This window comes from Nuphar pumila, chromosome 17 (assembly GCF_984573655.1).
Source record: "Nuphar pumila chromosome 17, dmNupPumi1.hap1.1, whole genome shotgun sequence".
NCBI classification, from domain to species: domain Eukaryota; kingdom Viridiplantae; phylum Streptophyta; class Magnoliopsida; order Nymphaeales; family Nymphaeaceae; genus Nuphar; species Nuphar pumila.
This window is the reverse complement of record NC_143265.1, coordinates 81,043,870-81,066,419: the sequence shown is the minus strand read 5'-3', so window position 1 is coordinate 81,066,419 and position 22,550 is coordinate 81,043,870. Positions and strand designations below refer to the sequence as shown.

General features: G+C 33.2%; 1 protein-coding gene across 1 annotated transcript; it reads left to right on the top strand.

The window, feature by feature from the left end:
* The first annotated feature begins 220 nt into the window (after positions 1 to 220).
* Positions 221 to 3,963, top strand: LOC149812453 (plant UBX domain-containing protein 2-like). Its single transcript, XM_089992568.1, has 4 exons — positions 221 to 271; positions 496 to 1,462; positions 1,935 to 2,213; positions 3,428 to 3,963. Exons 2-4 carry the CDS (start codon positions 569 to 571, stop codon positions 3,665 to 3,667), a joined length of 1,413 nt encoding a protein of 470 aa, XP_089848694.1. The 5' UTR covers positions 221 to 271; positions 496 to 568; the 3' UTR covers positions 3,668 to 3,963.
* The last annotated feature ends 18,587 nt before the right edge of the window (positions 3,964 to 22,550 follow it).

Sequence of the window (22,550 nt, the reverse complement as noted above, 5' to 3'; positions counted from 1 at the left end):
TTGGCTGCAAATTGGTCCAAGCCAGACAGGCCCGACCATGAACAGTTTGCAGGTCCACATACCAGACCGGCCAGGGTCTGTTTTTGACTGGGCTGCACAGAAACTCAGCCATGGGCGGGGCGAAATAACCTGGGCCCCAACCCAACCGGTCAACGGCAAGCCCGGACCGATGCCGAGCCTGACATTCAGAACCCTAGAAACTTCCCTCTCCAGCTCTTTCGGGTCGTCTTCCATCTTCGTGAATCCTCGCAGAGCGTTCGTCTAGCGCAAGGTACTCTCGATTCGATTGACATTCGAATTTCTAGAATTATTTTCCTAACTTTTTGTGATTCAACTCATCGATTACGAGGTCGAACCTTAGAATAGTTTGCTCTTGTTGTGTACTTGGAGAAATTCACCCAACTGGCGTTCTTTTCTTTTGTGTTCTTCTTCATTCAATTGATGTTTATACGGAATTGGAAGTGATTTCATTGTTTGGTTGATTCTTTTGGTTAGGAATTTTGTATCGAATTCGGTTTCTGAATAATCTGGGGAGAATTGGTTTCCGAGATTGGTTTAAGCTGTAGACATGGATGACGTGAAGGATAAGGTGAAGGACATGATGAAGACGATGAACAATCCGTTCTCTTCTTCGTCTTCGTCCGGGAAATTCAAAGGCCACGGTCGAGCTTTGGGGTCTTCGTCCGGTGCCACCTACCAGGATCGCCTCGAATCTTTGCAGAACGGTGTGAATATGCAGAAAAAGGCTTCTATTAAAGGCCCCGAGACGAAACCTCGATTGCCACCCATGAAAACCAACGAGTCCGTGACGGAACCTTCGAGCAAAAGCGGCAATTTTGGTTCCCAAAATGATTATTCTGAGCATAATTCGGGTAATTTCGATCCATTCAGTCCGATTGTTTTGTCCGGGAGAGGCCCCCGGATCGGTAATTCAGCGAATGTTTTCGAATGCCCCCTTTGTGGCGGATCATATAATTCTGAGGAGGAAATAACGGTTCATGCCGAGAGTTGCTTGGGTAGTTCAAGTGGCAATGGTGAGGTTGTTTCAGTGGAAAGTTATAGTGAGAAAAGAACAGAGCTTAGAAACAGATGTCTGAGTTTTGTTGGTGCGTTCATATCCGGAGATCCATCTAAAGATACAGTAGAGGTGGTGCTTAAGCTTCTTAGGAATGTCTTAGGCGATCCAGGTAATGCCAAATTCAGGAGGATAAGAATGGCGAACCCTAAGATCCATGATACTGTTGGTTCTGCTGTGGGGGGTATAGAGTTGTTGGAATGTGTTGGTTTTAGGTTGCAAGAAGAGAATGTGGAGATGTGGGCCATCATGGAAACGCCTCTTGAGGACCAGGTCTTCTTGATCAAGGAAGCCATCTCGTTGTTGGAACCTTCGAAAATAAATGAACCATCTCCACCCGCTTCAGTTCCACAGAATACAAGAGGACAAAGTAAAGTTGATAGACAGGTGAGTTTTTTGAGTGAGCTCATTGACAACGGATCTCTTGCATAAAATGCTTCTTGAATTTGCATGGATTTATATTTGGTGACATACTTTTGCAGTCTTCTCGATCAGTTTATTCTCTGCCCAAGATAATATTAAATATTCTCTTTTTATTTATTGGGGAATTTATGTATTATTTGTATCCTTTTTCACTGATATGTGCTCGTAAGTCAGCTCTGTTCAGCTTGATAATCATTTCTTTTTGGCTTGTAAAATAAGCTCGTATTGAGCTTTGCATGAGTTCATCATCTAATGAACCAAGCTTGAACAAGAATCGCGTAACTAGGATTGTCTAGGAGAGCAGCAAGCTCGTATTGATCAAAACAAGCCATGCTTGAACATAGAAATCTCAGCTTGTTCAGTTCATTTTTCAATCATAGCTGCATCTTTTCTATGTAGTTGTTTTATAACATCTTAATAGTTTGCAAAAATGTAGGTTCGGGTATTCTTTGCTGTCCCAGAAAGCGTAGCAGCAAAAATTGATCTTCCAGAACCCTTCTATAACCTTACTTCTGAAGAGATGAAAAGAGAGGTTGACCTCAGGAAGAAAAAGATTGCAGAGTCTCAGCTGCTGATTCCCAAGTCATACAAGGAGAAGCAGGCAAAGGTTGCTAAGAAGAGATATACTGTCGCTGTCATTCGAATCCAATTTCCCGATGGGGTAGTGTTGCAAGGTCTCTTTCTTCCATCAGAGGCAACAACAGCACTTTATGAGGTCAGTACCTGGATTGATATTGGTCCATATTATACTTCATGCTCAAATGAGATCATGTTGAATAAATTTTTCTGTCATCTTGAAATGTCTGGTGTGGATAGTCCATCTTTCAGTTTTTTCAATTTTTCTGCCATCTTAAACATAGTCAGTGTGGCTTAATTATTCTACAAATGAAGCTGCATATTGCATGTCTTAAGGTTCCTGAAAGACTTTGTAACAGAATCTTTTCCACTGATATCCAAGCCAGATGAATTTTTGTTTCTAAAACTGAGAAATCAAAGTTTTAATCCGTTTTGCCATGGACATGCATTCACAAACCAACAGCCCCCTTAGGGAATGGTATCCTGCAGTTTATTCTTGCCCCATCAAGTGGAATTAGTTTCTGGGAGCTTGTATTGGAGGGGGTGTTCCTAGGTTCTATCATGATAATCTATTCTTAGTTTCAAACTTGAACTAAATCAGCTGAAAAAGTAAAAAACTTCAAGTCACATAATAGTATAATGTCCAACTCAATTTTCAACATGGGGAAACTTCAAGTGGCATAGTAGTGCAATCTCCATTATAATTTCCTGCATAGATGAGCACAATAAATTCATATGTAAATGCCTCCTAGAGAGTAGCTTGTTGTTGCTTGTAAAGAATAAGATATTGTATTTTCATGAAGCATTCCACGTGTAGCAGCAAGAATCTTTTCTGCAGTAGTTGCGAAAATATCATGTTGCATGAACTGAGAGCTTCTGGACCATTTTTCATGCTATGCTTTGGTTGTTCCACTTTGTGTTTTGCTGCAATCTGTTAGACCATTCAATGATTTACCTAGCATTGGTTGAAGGCTTTTTTGTATTTGAAAATCAAAGTTGTTCTGGGCGATTTATTCATGCTGAAAGTGTTCAGATTTTTTTCCCTCCCTTTTTGTTATTACGATAAGCTGATTAAGTTTACAACAGGCAATCATGAAATATGAAAGCCTTGTTTATCAAGGAAAAGACTTTAAGCTATTGCATGTTGGACCAAAGTTATTTATCATCAACCCAAGTTTTTATATTCTTGATTGGTTTTAGGTCTCTCTTCCAATTGATCTTAACTCATCTGTGGGATTGCCAAGTCATGTAACTGAATTGGTGACTTGGTGTGTGGTTATTAGGTTGGTTGAGGGAGTTGATAATTTGGTGCGAATCAACTCATCAGTTACTGATCTAATTTGGTTTTCTCAGTTTGTGAGCTCGTGTCTGAAAGAACCCAGATTAGAATTTGAACTTTTCCAGCGGGCAATGCCTAAGAGTAGATTGATACCCAGAGTTGTCAATGCTGAAGGACGAGTACCAACCCTGGAGGAGGAAGAATTGGCACCTGCTATTCTTGTCAAGTTCAAGCCAATTGAGACAGATTCAGTACTTTTCACTGGTTTACGTAATGAACTTCTTGAAATTATTGAACCACTTAACGCGGGCTGAACTCTCTGAAGGATCAGTTTTCATCACTCATTTGTTCACGAAAAGTTTCAGACAATATTACCGCTCGTCTGTTCCATGAAATTCTTGATTGATTTGCATATTCAAGGAATGTTCTGTCGGTGATAGGCCACAGGGAGCGAGTGGCTACCTAGATTGGTCATGATAATGAAATTCAAATTGTGAAGCTTATGCACGAACTCTTGGTTTGTACGATTTATTTGTAAGTGTAGCTTAAATTCAGAAAGGATGCCATAGCATAGACATTGCCTACTTTAATAAATCTTTTGCTTTGCTAACTGAGATTCATCTTCATTTTTTATTTCTGGGGCTTTTAGAGATTAGAAACACAAAATTAACGAGTAAATCTAAGAATAGGAAATACAAATTATGAAACACGCTCATAAGCACACAGTCGAGTGCACACAAAAGCACATGAAAGATGGAACATGCTAAACAAGTCCAAAACACTTCTCCAAAGATTTGGTTTTAATGCATTGATCATGCTACAAGGTCAAAGGGGAGTATAATGAATTTGAAAACTGGGAGTCTACAATATAACATTTTCATTGGCTAACAGTGTTTTTTTGCTTTTTGGATATTCTTAAGTTGTAGTTAGAAGAAAACCAATGTGTTGTATCCATAGACGTATGTGAAGTGGGAAAAACTTATTAAAATAAGAGTATGTGATTAAAAATGTTGTGCATTCAAAGACATTAAAAAGCTGAAAATAATATATGATTTTAATTTGGTTTAGTTTTGCAAAACTTTTATATATATATAGGAACAATTTAAATTTTATTTTTTTTTATGAAATTAGGCCCCCCCATTTTCTCTTTCTTGCCATAGTTGTTTATTTCATCTCTTTCCATTCAATCCTTTCCTCATTTATTGTCATTAATTTCCTTAAATCTCTCTCTCTCTGGACGCAACGGATCTGACCCTTCCATAGGATTCCCAAGTTCCATTTCTCTCTTGATACTGCTCAACTTAATTCTTTCGGCATGTTTTCTGCACAATCTTCACAGTAGTTAGCTCGTCAACCTTTACCATTGTTTTCTGTAAGTATCAAGGCAGTTAGATGGTTAGGTCCATAGTCACAAATATCGAATCGTGAATTTTTCAAAAACCGATATAATCCCCCAAAACATGATATTTTTCAAGATATTGCTTATTTTTAAAATATCGTGTTTTTACTGTGATTTTATCATGTTATTCACACGATACTTATTTTATATATTTGCCATATTTTTAGTGTTTCTCTTATATTTTATATTGTTTCCCGTATGTCGCACGGGGTAATCCCCCAATTTGACTACAAAGAAAAAAATGTAAATCTCAAAAATAAAACTAAAAGAAAATTTTATTACTGACTGTACGCATTTACTATGGATTTTGGGGAGAGAGAGAGAGAGAGAGTCTGTGCGGCAATGCAACTTTGTGAAAATAATAAGCCTTTTTTGCTGATTTAAGAAGGCTATTTGTTTGCCCACATAACAGCAACTTGTGAATGTCACCAAGCTGATGGACGTCACAAGTTCCAAACCTACAGGTAGCATATCTTGCCACGAGTATCGAAGCTGGGTGTGCTCTTCAGTGGGCCGGAGGTTGGATTATAAAAAAAAAAAAATATTTGTTTAAGATAAAAACTTTGAACTTATGCATGTTTCCTAGTGCTTCATGACTCACTTAGGACACCTTGCATCTACGAGTCATGATGCAATATGAAGCTGACCAGAATGTTTTGGTGTGATTAGGGATGGCAGTGGACCGGGGGATACCGGGGCCCCGCCCCGCCTCGCCCCGTTTGGACTGGGGATGAAGGGCATGATCTGCTCTCTTTGATGTTGAAAGGAATCCAAGGTTCATTTTGATGTTGAAAGGAATCCAAGGTACCTTGGACCAGATCTGCTCTCTTTCTCTTTTAGGAAGAGAGGATCAGGTCAAAACACATCTTATGGAAACACTGTGAGAGGTGCCTTGGATGTCGTTCATCTTAAGAACAAACGACACCCATCAAACAGGAAATAAAGCTCATTGTGAGCCGTTCATTTTAAGCCATTCAGATTCCCTTCATTTAAAACACGAACATCGACAAAAAAAAAAACGTGAGGCCCATCTAAGTGATGAAGTATTACATCCGTATAGGTTTGGATGCCGTTCATTTTAAGATCAATGGCATCCAAAGCAGAGCACAATCTGACCTGATCCCATCCACGTTTTAGGGGCCATTTGTTTCACCCCAAGTGGAGGGAAAGAGGCCCAACTTTCAGCTCGGGTGAAACCAACACCCAAACCGTTAAGTATCGTGGGGCCCATCAATTTAAATTGGTGGAAGCACAACTATTTATTGGTTAGTTCTTCTTACAAATAGTTTTCTGATTTATTTATTTTTGCCAACCTGTTCATAAAATTTCAAGAACAAAATGAAAATTTTCAATTTCTCACGAGAATTTGGCTGCTCACCGTTTTGAAACTTTTGTCACTGTTGTTGTATCCAACCACATAGGATCCGGTCTACATTCATTCTAAAATTATATGTGACCCATTAAAGTTATGCCCAAATTCAGCTTTTTTTATAAACTTTTTTTTTTTAGAGAGAGAAAGGTAAAACCAATTTTATTAATTTGGTAGATTACAAAACTTAGGATAGCGAGGCACCAGCCATAAGTTTCAAGAAAAGATCAGTACAGTATGAAAAGAGTGGTTTAATATCCATTTGAGATCCGAATCAGGCCACCTCAGTTTTTTTTTTTTTTTAAAGCAAGCTGGGGTTAGGCAGACCCCTTCCAGATATCTCTTAAGCCCCATGTGGCCGAGTGATTCGAACCTAGGCCTTCAGCTTGCACAGGACCCGGCTTACCACATGGGAAAAACATCAGGTAACACCAGTCTATGAAAACTGGAGTTCTTATTACCAACTGGGCTCGGCGTGGTTGGTAGGAGCTGTCACTGCACGTTTCCTTGTGGTGGGGACGTTGCAGGTTCAAAACCCCAGTGGTACGTTGAATAATAACTGGTGGGTGGTGTGCCTAACCCCAGCTTGCCTTTCAAAAACAAACAAACTGGAGTTCTTATCGTTGAAAGTCCTGTTATTGCGTTCCTTCCACCATTCAGTCAGTAGCCAACATCGCCAGTTGAAGTGACAACATCTGGACCCGGCGAAGTAAGGCTGGCCCCAATAGCAGGTCTCAGGCGAAGAAAGACAGATTAACTGTCAACACCATTGAATCAGACTTCTAAGAGGTAGTAAACATCAAGTGGGTGAAGTGATAGGGTCAAAATAAATGACAAACAGTTGTTTGCGGTGTTTGAATCAGTCAATAACTTTTTTTTTAGTTATAACAATAAATGGACCACTTGACGTCAGCTTTAGTTATTTATCGTGTCTTAATTTTTTTTTACTCGATGACAAGATAGTCCAGATTTTTGTAAGCTTATAATTTTCAAAATCTCTTTCGATGTCAAAATTCCCACATGTTTGACTTCTTTATAAATTTTACCCTTTGCGACACGATATATCGGTATGTTCTTCGCATAACTATATCTGCAAATTTTTTGTAACTGAAACTTGTCAAAAATTCATAAATATTTTACTAAATTTGTATATATAGTATGAAGTTCGTATAACCATATCTACGAACTTCCTGTAACTTAAACCTCTTGAAACTTTACAAATATTACACTAAATTCATATATATATATATAGTATGAAGTTCGCATAACTATATCTGTGAATTTTCTGTAACTGATTAGGATCGTATCTTTGCAAATATTTTACAAAATTTGCATATATAGTATAAAGTTTGCATAACCAAATTTATGAAATAAAGTTTACATAACCAAATTTATGAACTTTCTGTAACTGAAACTTGTCGAAACTTCACAAATATTTGACTAAATCACATATATAGTACGAAGTTCGCATAACCAAATCTATGAACTTCCTATAACTAAAACCTCTCAAAACTTTGCAAATATTTCACTAAATTTGTATATACAGTGCGAAGTTCGCATAACCAAATTCGCAAACTTATTAACTGAAACTTGTCGAAACTTTGCAAATATTCTACTAAATTCGCACATATAGTATGAAGTTTGCATACATAAATCAGTGAACTTCTTGTTACTAAAACTTGTCGAAACTTCACAAATATTTTACTAAATTCGCATATATAGTACAAATTTTACATAATTAAATTCATGAACTTTCTGTAACTGAACCTAACCTTTCGTAACTTTGCATATCTCATTTAAGTAACAGATCATCAAGGAGATTCGCAAATATGAGGGTGATATGTGCATATAACACGTTGCAAAGTTTTATGAAGTTCACACTTTAAAACGATTATTGTAAAACTCAAGATTTTTTCTTGATAATTAAAGTGAATAAATGATAAATTATTGGTGTATTTATGACTATAATCGTGAATTTTTTATTTTCTTGATTTCGATTAATTATGAACATTTGTCTCAAGTTATGAAAATTATTTCAAGAATAATTGAAAAAGCTAAAATATATAGACTAAACAAGAAAGTAAATTATTTTTATATTTTTAGATTATAAATTTTGAATTTAGATCTAGTCTCATTGGATTTGACTCATAGCGTAGGACGCTTTGAACAATATCATTATTGTTTCGACAAAAATTTTGGTTGATCAGTGACTCACCTATTAAATTGAATTTAACCTTGACATTCTTCATTTTGAGGGCATCAAAATCGACTATCTACATGCCCAAATTGGTATTGATTTGAGCATTTTATCATTGATCGAAGTTCATGCCTAATTATAAGTTAAAATTTAACATTTTTCAACATCAACTAAATTTTGTTGTCAATCCATGTGTGTACGATTAAATCTAAGACCACTACGATGATCTAAATCTAAGACCACTTTTCTTTTATAACTTAAGTAATTTTAAAATTTAATGAATTAGGTTCTATAATATATATTTTTTATTTTATTAATAAAAAATTAATAAATATTAACTTCTTATATTAAAGATGAGACTTTTGTCTAAGTTCATCTATAAATAGAGGCTCTTATGAGAATGATTAATAAGGTTAGTTCTCTCTCTCTTCTTTTTTTCTTTTGGTTTTCGGTTTTTTCTCTCCTCCAAAACATGTAGGAGGCTTGGAGAATCTTTGTGTAACCATTAGACCTGCACTTAATCATTTAGTGGTGGTGGAATAGGAGTTGGATCATCTATTTCTTCGTTCTAATAGTGAAAATCGGTCGTAGACATGTAAGATTTATAAAGCCAATGTTTTTACACCCTTGAAGCATGTATGATTGAAGTATTTTGATTTTCAGCAACTTTGAATATGTTCTACATGTTTTTTGGTTGAAAAAAAACGTTTCTTAAATAAAAAAATACAAATATTGTGTTTTTCTCAAAAATGATTTTGTAAAACATGAGAATTTAGGGCTTTGTTATTATTTCGTATTAGATTTAATCATAATATGATTTTTTATGGTGTTATTCATGTATTAACCTGCATTAAGTTAGATCAAACAAAAAATAATTAGATTCTAAAGGATTTATAATCTTAACAAGCGTTTTTACAAAATTGTTTTCTGAGAAACCTAAAGCTATGATGTCTAATAAATTTTTTTTTGACCTATTTAAAAAAAAATTGATAACTCTATGAATGTCAATCCAAAAAATCTAAATAAAATCACTACGATCATTTAGACATCTTGATCTTGAATTTAGAATCTTGTTTCGCTCGTTTTAGATTTGTATTAATGCAGATATGCCTGTTTTAATAGAGCCCCAATTTCTGGCTCTGTTTATAGGATGATTTTCATCCATCTTTGATAAACGTTATAAACGCTTATATAAAATGACTCCAAATATTTTATACAAATTTTGGGTGAATCTTATTACCTAATATCAGACTGTGTAAAAAGGGTTTTTTCAAAAATATTCTGCAAAAATGTCAAAAAATACCTTAATCTGATTAAAATCCTGCAGATTACAGATTCTGGACCGAAACTCTGTCAGAATAAGGTTTAGTAAAAGATTTTTAGTTATTTGTGTATTTATTATTTTTGTGAACGGTTTCTTAGGTTGTATTCTTGAGAGGTACAGGTAACCATGATAAAAATACCATGAATTTATATGAGCTTAGTTATTCTTGACGGAATTTATAAAAATGGGTCAACAGAGATCTAATTTTTTCTTGAAAACCTATGCTTATAACATGTTAGGAATTTAGGGGTTTAATATGTTTCTAACTTGTATTACATATCGTTATTGTTTATTAATCATATTACATCAAAAATAATGTATTTGACATGTGAGAAGATTTGAATAAAGGTTTATATAAATTTTATGCATAAGATATGACTCGATTCATATTGTCTTGCAAATAAATTATCTTAATTGATTCTAAAGGCATACTTAAATGAGATATAAATTGTTTGGACTCGTATGTCTTGTTTGCTTGAGAAACATGTGCGTATAATGTATGTTGAGATGATCAATAAGATTTTGACGTACCTTTCTTATACAATTATATCTAAGGTGACATTGATTTATGTGGTAAAATAATGTATGTATGACTTTCATCCTCTATACACAACTCAAACTACGTAGGAGTTATGTATGTTGAGGTTTAGTTATTTTGTATTATAAAATATGTATGTTCACGTATGTATGCATAGAACTCATATTTTGTTTATGCATGTTTCGAGGTTCAATTTACGAAAATACACTGTTTTTTGTGGCGATGATTGATGTGTAGGATAATATTCTTTTGTATGATATAATTTAAATGTGACATGATGTGAAATTATGAATGCATGCGATAAATGTTTAAGTTCGATAGTGAACTATGGTTTATGAAACCTTATTTGGTTAAATGTGTAATTTTATGATTTTAATACCATATAAAATTATGTATGATGTGATGCTTATTGATTATATACATGTTTGTGCCCGTGTTGGTAGCTATAGACCCTGAGAGTGGTCAATTGTATTGATGCATGTGTGACAATAGTTTTGACTGGATATGGTACCCGTTGCGGAAATATTCCTGAATGATTCTATGTGAGGGTGTTTATGACTAGATCAGGTAATCCAGCTAGAGCGGTAAGTCTTTGTGAGGAATTGCATTATACAAGAGCGAGTAGCCCACGAAGACAGTATATTTCTGTGAGGAAGTGCATTATCCAAGACCAGACATGCCATCCATCTAGGGCGGTAACTCCTTGTGAGGTCGTACATTTCCCAAATCAGGTGATTCGGCGTGGATCTTATAAATCTTTATTGTGAATAAATGAACTTTTGTGATAAATGATGATGATCTTCTTAGTTGATTGAGATAGCTAGTTATGAATCTATAGATTTGACTTTTCTATTGTATCATGATTATATGTTGAACTCAGATGTATAATCATATCCTTATTGATTTTAGATCTTGATATGTGGTTATGATTATGACGCTTATGTTAGCATATAGGTGAATGACATATTACTTCTACAAATGACTAGGTTGACTTATTAGATGAATGACGCATCATGCCTACATAGTTTTATTGTAAATGATTGTATTATAATTGTCTTATTCGAATATATCACACCTATGTATCATAAATATCTAACCGATTTACTTAGAAAGTATGTGTGTGTGTTTCATGCTTGAATGACCAAATATGATTTGACCAATTGTTTATAAGAATTATGAATGCATATAAAAATAATGCAATCATTTGAATGTATGAGAGCAGAAGTGAGTGATCATGGTCATCATTGTGATGCAGGTGTCATGCTCCTAAGTAGAGTTCTCTCAGAGCGGTCATTTTCTCTCACAGTTTTAGGCATCGCCCTTGAAGGATACGACTCAGGGGGCTACTTGAGCATAATAAAATACCTAGCATAATAAACACCTGAGCTAATCAACCTGCTTCGGATTGGACTACGTCATACCCAGGCAAGAAATCAAGATGAAACATAAATTACTTGCTCATGTTATTTTATTGTACTTTGCTTTACTTTACTTTATATTACTGCAAATTATTCTTTTTCCTGAAAGTTTGTAAATTCATGCTCATTGATATATGTCTTGTTCTCATCTGGAGTTTGATGTTAACATATTTAAGATTGGTATTTCATACTTGCTTATGAATTTTGAATTCATGAATAGCTTGTAGAAAGTTTATATCTGCCTTGTTGATAGTTGATGCAAATTTTGAGATACTTATATCATGCAAGCTTTATGTGTTGTACATTGCATTAGTTGTGTGAGTTTTACTGAGACTTTCAAAATCTTATTCTTTTAAAATAAAATATTTTTCAGGAAACCTGTGATGGCCAGAGCGAGTGAAGGAAGTTGCAGGGGGGTTGTGCACACTGATGTTTTTTATGATCCTAAGGGCTTCTTATTTTATTTGAATTTTAATACTTTCTGAATTGCTAAAGTACTATTTAATTAAACATTTGATTATTGGTTAAATTATAAATTTCAGTTACTTTGTGATTAGTAGTTCTCTTAATGTAATGTGTCTGAAGATTTAACCAAGAAACCAGTTTATAAAATTGATTTCAAAAAGCAATATTTTTCTACTGTGTTTACTCACATAATAATAATATAAGGATTTTATCATATGGATGCTTTAACTTTGAACATTGTTCTATGGAGCTATTAAACGCCAGTGCATGCATTGGTTGACTCTTTAGACCTTGATTCGATTAAGGCGAAGCCAATGATGAAAAACTTGGTATATTAATAATTTTTTTTATGTAATGGTTCAAATCGGATTCATTAATGGATGGTTCTGTACTGGATCTGGTACTAAGAGGCTAAGACACACTCGCGTTTGCGCTCAGGTAGGTTGTCTAGTACTTGGTATGGTTGCAACGAGTCTGTTGATGAGACCGTTGCATTATTACATTTTAGAAAGAAAAAAAACAAAGAAAAGAAAATAATAGATTCAACCCTATAAAAAAATTTCTGGTATTTTTGGTTTGAAATCATTCAAGCCGTTACAATTATCACAAATAAAGTACTAACATCACAAATAAGGTCAGTATGAATATGCTTTTTGTATGTAGATTTTCTCACATATTTGTGGATTTTCATAAATATTGCAAATATTGAGGATGAATAAAATGCAAATTTCTTTCTTTTTGTAGAGTTTTGTCCAATTGTTAAATGTGAGCCTTTGCTTGTTTAAAAAGCAATTGTCTGCAACCCTAGGTATTTTCACATAAACTAGAGTTTTTTTATGGTCCCCAACGTGCTTCTCCTGACAACAATTTCTGACCACTATTATTGACAACTAATTCTAGTGACCTTTTTCGGTGAGTCATGGATGACAATTTATCATCGAGCTTTTCAAAATCATTAACAATAACTTTTTTTGGTAAACACATGTTTAATGATTAAAACAATTATTTGTTTGAAACAACGACTTGAAGTAGTTATTTGTTTGAAACATTTGCATGAGTTGAATTTATGCATTGTCAATAGGCTATTATGTTTGTTTCTTGTAATGCTTTTTCAATAGCTTATACATTGTCTTTGTTGCCTGCATGTTTATCTACATTCTCTATTTTGTTATTATAGAAAATTTTGAATTTATTTGTTATAATATGATCATTAAGAATAATGTCTTAGAGGGGTCCACACCTACATCATCTGCTAGTTTAAAACATTATAGAAAATACCAAAGAAGAAAAATTATTACATGGTGATGCATCCTACTATGAAGTATGAAGTAGGGTTGGCACATTAGTAGAGAGGGAGCCTGCGTCATGGCCAAAATCCTGGTATCTAAATTTTTTCACAAAAAATGCATCATCACTAATTGAAAACCCAAAAATATGCACTCAGACAAGAAGCAGCAGCTAACGCCTTCATAAAAGGTGGAGTTTGTGACTACAATCATGTCTCTCATCCCGGAAGCTTCTAAGGAGGGGGATGGGGACTTAGTGCACTCTGAAGTTGTTGCTAACCTTGAAGCTCAAATAGAGAAAACTAGAGATGTGGTCACCTACAGTGGTAGTCGCAAGATAAAGATGGAGAGTGCAAAGAATAAAGGGTAAGGATTTTGTACAAGGTCGGAGGATGTACTTTAGCAAGGAGAGGATGTGAACCCTAAGGTTGAGATTAATATAGATGGTCATCAGGAAGTGAAGGTGAGTGAGGGTCCTTTGGCTGAATCTGAAGCTCAACCAAAGGTTAAGGTTACAGTAGAGAGTGCACAGAAGGATGCTCCTCAGAGGGATGTGGAGGCATCAAATAAGTATCCTCAAGAGTCCAAGATTGATGTTCAAGTAGATGAACCTTTGGACACAAGGAGTCTGTGCAAGAATTCACAGCAAGAAATAAGGTTTGTTGCTCGTGGACAAATACTTTGTACATGAGTGTTATTTTGTATATACATGTTTATAAGATATTTACAATCATTGTCAATTTGACATTCAATCATTGATTAAATTATCATATGTGTGTGTGTAAAGCACATTTAAGATAACTAGTTTGATTTATGCAGTTCAATGTATAAAATGATATATATGTGTATGAAGCATGTTTATAAGATAATTACGTTGAGTATTACAATTCATTGATTAATTTCATATATATATTTATAACATATATATATTCATTAATTTATCATATATATATATATATATGTGTGTGTGTGAGAGAGAGCATGTTTATAAGATAACTACATTGAGTATTATAATTCATTGATTAATTTGAGGTATATGTTTATCCATATTTATGGGATAAATAGTTTAAATATATACATTCATTAATTTATCTTATATAAGTGTATAAAATATGCTTGTAAGATAACTATGTTGAGTATTATAATTCATTGATTAATTTAAGGTTTATCTTTGCAGCATGTTTATAGGATAACTAACTTCAATATATACATTTACTAATTTGTCATATGTGTGTGTGAAGTATGTTTGTAAGATAACTAAGTTGAATATTGCAATTCATTGATTAATTTGAAGTATATATTTGCAGCATGTTTATAGAATAACTAGTTTCAATATATATATTCATTAATTTATCATATATGTATGTGTGTAAAGCATGTTTGTAAGATAACTACTTTGACTATTGAAATTCATTGATTAATTTGAGGTATATGTTTACAGCATGTTTATAGGATAACTACTTTTAATATATACAATTATTAATTTGTCATATATATGTGCATACGTGAAGCATATTTTTAGAATAACTAGTTTGAATATATATATTCATTAATTTATCATATATATGTGTGTGTGTGTGTGAAGCATGTTTTTAGGATAACTAGCCTAAATCACTGTAATTAAATAGTAATATTTATGTGTGTGTCATTCAATAATTAATTTGATTGATTTCAACAAAATAAATTGTGACTGCGAGATCTACAATGAGAAGATTCAGAGGATCCAACAAGTTGCATGCATTGGTTCTACTGGTTCCAAGTATACAAGTGGTTCCTAAAACTAACAAAGGAAGCGAAAGATAGGATGGATCAGATGTATTTATGAAAAATCTTAAAGATCACACTATGGAACATTAACACTGTAACTGTGAGATCAAGATTGCTTCTAAAAGTTTATAACATTGATTAATTTGAGGTATATTTTTGTAGTATGCTTATAGGATAACTAACTTTAATATATACATTCATCAACATATTGTAATCGTGAGATCAACATTTTTTCAAAAAAGAATAATTGTTTATCAAGATCAGTATTGTAATCTTGAGATTGATTGTAGGCTTCATACCGACGTCGGTGACAATGTACCACCTGCACACATAGTTGTTGTGTCTTTCACTTGAGTGCATCTACATTTTCTTTGACCTTAGGCACCATAACACCTCATATTTTCTGCATGATTTTCTTTTTTTCTTAAAAAATTTCAATAGCATGAGACAACTTTTCAATAAGAGGAATTTAGAGCTTGTCACGTATGACGAGGATGTTAAGCACCCATATCTTCTTATTGGACAAAGACTGTTAGCCTAATGTTTTGGATTCATGTCGGTAGCAATATAATGGTATGCAACTTCATTTTGCTCCTAGACTTTTTCAAGAAAATAATTGCATTATCGTTTTGTGGTTGTTCAATGTGTGCTATACCAAAGTGCATTGAGTGGTGAACCAAATTTCTTAGAAAAGTTATCTGTTAAGTACTTCATGCAATATCTAATATGAAAGGTAGGTTATGTGTAAAGGACAACGTACTTTAGAATTTCATGCTTATCTGAGATAACTATAAACAATAATCTCTCTTTATATTTGCTGAAGACAATGAACTTTTTATTCACATGTTTCAAAAACCATGCCTATGAATCTTTTGACTCCTTATACACAACTGCAAATACTGTCAAAAAATATCACACTGTAAGGATCAATACTATGGGCCAACAACAATATACACATGTATCTTCCTTTAAGGAATGTGCTATCTACTAAAAGAACTGAAGGATATATTTTTAAAAACCTATTGGTGAATGAACGCAAGGATAATAACATATACTTAAATCGATCTTTTTTATCAGTTTGAATGTACCTTAGAGATCCTCAGTTAGCCTTTATCAAATGATTCAAATAGGCAAAAAGCATCCTGAACGATTCTTCGAATGAACTATATAGAGCATCATTCATCTGTTCTTATCTACATCATGCTTGTTTATAAATAACCTCTATGTCTTCCTCATGACTGATATCATTTGTGATTTTTTTTAGTCATCTTCGGGTTATTTTGCACGTGTGTGTGAATAACACCTGAAATCTACTTGAAAAGTATTTTTTTTCTATAAGGTTATCCAATGATCCACCACATGTATGCTTGCTTTCATATTTCTTCACTTGAAAGAACATTTTTTTGTGCATCTTTGTGCAATGAATCTTCTAGGGGTAATAAAACATAGTCTGCAGGTTCTTTCTTGTGCATATGATAGTGACTTTGTTATTATAGCTATTCACAAATTTTGTTTTATAGTCATTCATGATCATATGATCTTTCAAAAACTTGTGACAATGCTAAAGATTATTAAATCTTTTGTCAAAGACAATTTTTCAATCATTTGAGCCTATTGTTAGCCACTGAAAATGTTCATAATCATTAAGTTTTTCATGATGCGACTCGTCATACAGTCATAGTGACAAAAGTTTAAAATGGCAATTTCTCAATTGTGAATTTCTTGGGAGATTTTCAACTTTCTGAATATTTCTCGAGTTTTTTTTGGCAAAATCTCAAAAAATATAAAAAAATCAAATAATTTCTCAAAAAATAATTACATAATTAATTTTACATGCAAAAAAATATAAAATCTATCTTCTTAAACAAAAAAATGGAAGGCGTTCGTTTAGCGTATACAATTTATGATTTTAGCATGTCCAACAAAAAAATCCTATAAATAAGACATTGTGCTCATTTGATTCTTAATAGTTATTAGATGTTGTTTGAGGATTTTAGCATGTACAATTAATGATCAAATAAAAAAGAACTTATTAATGATCAACTAGTTATTAGATGCAACAACACTTCTTATTAGATGTTGTTTGAATGCTAAGTACTTAGAGTTGAGACGTCAATTTGAGTACTCAACCTCAAGATTTAGTGGATTGTAATGGCCTTCAAGCCTCAAATTGAGTTCCTCAACCTCAAACAACATGATCTATTGAGTTACCTGGATATAATGCTAATCAAATTCGCATCCTGAATCAAGATCCTCCTATGAATGATCTTGCAAAGGCTAGTGCAGTTGTGAGCCTACCATCTATACTAATGCTTTTCACTTCTGAGAGAGACCACTCATCGTTAAATTCTTGACACTGGAACCACTTCACATCGGAAACCCCAGAGAGAGAGAGAAAGAGAGAGAGAGAGAGAGAGAGAGAGAGACCACTCATCGTTAGATTCTTGACACTGGAACCCCTTTACGCCGGAAACCCCAGGGACGAAGAAGAGGGCTTAGGTCTTGGCTTCGTTGAGAAAGCCTTTTGCTCTCAAACCTATTTGCAAAAAAACACGATTTGCAACTTTGTTAAAAAAATTATGATTTACTTGTAGCAAACATTGTGTCGATATTTCATGAGATTTATAAAATCTCACGATTTTTTTGTGAGATATTGTCACAAATAAAAAAATTATGATATTTTGTAAATCTTGCAAAAAAATATTGTTTTAAACTTTTAGAATAATTTTTGCAAAAAAATGCAAGATTTTAATAAATCTCACGATATTTGTCATTGTGCATACAACTGAGATGCCTCTGCTTCAATGATTTCCAATTGTTTTTCATTAAATAAAAATTCATTGAATGAGAACATATTCAACTATGTCCCAATAGTGTAAAAACATAAAATAGTCTACTGCTAAGGGTTCAACTTTCCAATTGTCATTTGTGCAACATTTTCAACAACCATTATTTATTCAATTTCATCAATGTCTTGGTCATCCCCATCATTTCTAAGTACGGCTCAACATACATGGTATAAACATCATTATTGATATCATCTTATTCTTCATTATCTATGTCACCGCTGCTACCACTAATTGACTATTTCGTTGCACAAACTAAATCAAAATTCATCATATTTATTGCTTCTTTTGCTTTCATGCATGCAATATTCCTGCATTTCTAACTTTCAATATTAACTATAAAAATATAATATCCATCATCACACCAACATCTCAATCATAAATTACAAAGTCCAACAACTTGTACCTAGATTTGTCATCTTTCCTAAAAGGCTAGATGCCATTCATATTACTGCGATTAATATCACTAGCATTGGTTTGCCTACGTTGTTCAACATTCTCTGCAGTGATCTTCTGATCATATACAACATCAATTATTTGTGGAAGTTCTTCATTGCTTGCACATCCAAAATCTATATCTCTAATTGGTTCGGACAACTACATGCCCTTCACATGCCTATGCTCAATGTTTGGGACATCAATATTGTTTATTGTTTGGGATTGTTGGATGGTCACCAAATGACTGAGCTCAATTGATGGTGTCCAAGATAGATGCATATAATTTACAAAATTCTTATTATTTCATTCATTAAATGCTTCTTGTACATCACTTTCAACTACTTGTTGAACTTCGCAATCAAATGGTTCTTGTTCAACTTTGCAAGCAACTAAGTAAACATCATCACTAAATAACATCGATTATATATCATTATCATCCAAAACCTCTATCAATATTGATTGGCTATCTGTGTTTGGAGAATAACTACAACGGAGGCTCAATAACTCTTTCGCATAATCGATTTTATGAGTGATCACAAATTCGTCAAAGTTATTGTTTTTGGATACCAATATAGATCTCCAATTAATGTGATTAGTGTTATAGTAGTGTACTCTAACCCTTTTAGAGGTTATCATTAACTGCCCACACAACATATCATCCATCTGATAAAAGTATCATATGGCAAAATACCATCTATATATACTTCATACATTCAATTAATATAATTACCTACAATAAACACTCTGAAAACCAACTACCCACAATAACCTTTTAATCTTTATTTAATGCTTATGCACATTAAACCCTAGCCCTATTATACCAACACAAAAACACTAAATATTAATTAAAAGACAAGCAAAGAAACATAAATCAACTACAATACAAATAAATAAATAAATATAAATATATATATATATGAAAAAATCCTAAACATAGTAAACCATAAAGGATAAATTTAGTGATAAATATTAAATAAAATATAAAGAAAAATACAAAAAACATCCATAACAACAACCAAACACAAATACGCATGAGACTATTAAATGCTTATATCTATAAACAAAGAAAAAAATTCAGAATAAAATAAAATAATCTGCATATATATTATTTGTATGGAACTCACCTTTCATCCTAACTTGAGAAGTCGATGTGAAAGATATTGCAGCCTCATCAAAATGCAAAAAAAAAAAATAACGTGAATCGCCATAAGGAGAGAGGGAAAATGCTGAGGGTTCGAGAGAAAAAATGGTTAGGGTACTTTTTAGAAATAAATGAGAAAAATATGAAAAAAAACAAAAAAAACAAAAAAAAACTATATATATGACTCAGCAAGCACACAAATGTAAAAAAGTTGCATGCCAAAAATTTGTGCAGATCACTCAATATTTGCAGATCTTCTTAAGGTCAGTTACAAATGAGATCTGCACAGTTTATGAAAACTTTGAATCGTATATGTGAATTTAGTAAAATATTTGTGAAATTTTAACAAGTTTTAATTATAGAATGTTCGTGAATTTGGCTATGCAAACTTCATTCTATATATGTGAATTTAGTAGAATATTTGCGAAGTTACAACAGGTTTTAGTTACAGAAAACTCACAAATTTAGTTATGCAAATTTAGTGAAATATTTATGAAGTTTCAGCAGATTTTAGTTATAGAAAGTTCACAAATTTGGTTATGTAAACTTTATGTGAAGTTAGTTTGCAAAGTTTCGATAGATTTCAATTATAGAAAATTCACATATATGGTTATGCGAACTTCATACTATATATGCAAATTTAGTTGAATATTTGCAAAGTTGTGGCAGATTTCAGTTACAAAAAGTTCACAAATTTAGTTACGTGAGCTTCATACTTTATATGCAAATTTAGTGAAATATTTACAAATTTTTTACAGGTTTCAGTTACAGAAAGTTTGTAGATATGGTTACACCAACTTTCGTACTATATATATGTGAATTTAGTAAAATATTTGTGAAGTTACAACATGTTTCAATTATAGAAAGTTTACAGATTTAGTTATGTAAACTTTGTACTATATATGTGTTGTAGAGGCAAAGATCCAACTTACCCAAATTTGCAAAATCTTTTTGAAAGCCTTTTAGAAGATGTTGAGGATGCTTATTTCAAGCCTTGACTGTCCTTTTTTTTAAGAAAAAGGTAAAGCAAAGGCAGGCTTTCAATCTCTATAGTTTGATGCTCACCGTGGATTCATATATACAATAAAAGATCAACAAGTGTATGAATATTTGATGAACTAACTGTATAGAATCAAAAGAAATAGGCAAAGGATCTCAAAGTACTTTTTTCTTACTTAATAGTTTGTTTGCTCCTTAGGGGCTTTCCATCGATTGAGCAACACCTCCACATAGGTTTGATAGTTCTTGTAGTAGCTTCAACAACACCTCCGCGTAGGTATGGCAATTTAGTGCTTATGTGAGAAAGGGTTTTGAGCACAGGCAGAGCTTGGGTAGGCTTATTCTCTATGTCCAACACTCAGGTATATGATTTTTCGATCCGATTATACTATAGGGGTGAGCCATTATTTATAAGAATTCTGCATGTGATATCGATCTAAGGGTCATCTGGATTTTAATCCAATGCCAATGGATATGTTCTTATTCTCATGGGGGATAAGACTCATATAGGAAGAGTCTCACATGAAAAGCACATGAGGAGTCTGAGTCTGAGTCCGGCTAGTGAATTTTATCTGTTTGGCCATTGTCAGGCCGCAGGACAAAATTTCTCATCCGACTAATGGCAAAAAGAAAAATTCTTTTAGGTTTTGCTATGATTTTGGGATTTGAAAGAAAATTGGGTGTCTACAAAATGTTAATTCAGTAGAATATTTATAAAGTTTCTATAGATTTCAATTACAGGAAGTTTGCAGATTTAGATATATGAACTTCGTACTATATATGCGAATTTAATAAAATATTTGTGAAGTTTCGACATTTTTCAGTTACATGAAGTTCATATATATGGCTATGTGGATTTCGTGAGGTACATAAAAAAAGTGTAAATCTACCTTTTAGTGAGAGTTTACGATACCTAGAGAGTGTACCTATATATTGCGCAAACTTCAGGAGCTTCGCTCGTGTGAAGGGTAAAATGATCCTAAAAAAGTCAAACATTTGTGAAATTGGACATGAGGCGGATTTCAAAAATTGTAGAGCATTTTGAGAAACATGTCATTTTTGTCATACAATACAATCATTTTTTTCATGTCTTATATGTTAATAAAGAGTAGTTTCAAGAGACTTGTATTTGAAAGAGTATATATATATATATATATATATATATATATATATATATATATATATATATATATATATATATATATATATATATATATATATATATTTTATAATTAGACTCTAAAAACATGATATAGGGTTTATGAAATGCATGCATTTGAGACATGCATGAAGGTAAAAAAAATGGATCAGGTAAAACATTCATAAAAAACACTTAACACAATAACACCATGCCATAACAACAACCTTAAGTAGGGCTGGCAAAGCCAGTGCCACTAGGTTTTTGATCCGGGGGGTGGTTTCTCTACGTAAATATAAAAAAAGAGTGTTGTGGGACCCACATTTTCTCTGATTTCCAGACAACACTAGTATCACCTCTTGTAAAACAGGTTTTACCTGATATTTCCTCCGAGGGATATTTTATGAAAAAATGTAATTTGTGCGACTTGAGGATGTCTTTGTTTCACCTAGATGAGAAAAAAAAAGACTTGTTTTCATACGAAAATGGGGCTCTGCATTCTCACGCTGAGCAAAACAAATGCATTTTGGGTGGGCCCCACATGGATCAGGATTTTTTCACAGGTAAAAGGCAAATTTTCATACGAAAGTTGCTTTACACCCCTCCTCGGGAATGAGTTTCGTACGAAATGCTTGGTTCTTGTGAATCCTATTTCTACGATCTACTGAGTGAAACAAAAAACAATCTATACAGATAGTTTCATGAGAAGAGCTCCGTTAATATATTCATCCATTGACAAAGACTGTGAGAGGGTGTTTGTCTTATTGTTGACATAAGGGTGACAAGTTATTTATTTGTGCTACTTAATGTTGACAATATTTTGAATCTATCAGAATGAATTTGACCAATTCAAGCCATCAATTCATTTCAAG

What these genes read in the sequence shown, in the direction of transcription:
- LOC149812453 (XM_089992568.1), top strand. Translation starts at nt 569, where the DNA reads ATGGATGACGTGAAGGATAAGGTGAAGGACATGATGAAGACGATGAAC. An exon ending in AAAGTAAAGTTGATAGACAG is followed by an intron (nt 1,463 to 1,934) that starts GTGAGTTTTTTG and finishes GCAAAAATGTAG; the next exon opens with GTTCGGGTATTCTTTGCTGT. An exon ending in CAACAACAGCACTTTATGAG is followed by an intron (nt 2,214 to 3,427) that starts GTCAGTACCTGG and finishes TGGTTTTCTCAG; the next exon opens with TTTGTGAGCTCGTGTCTGAA.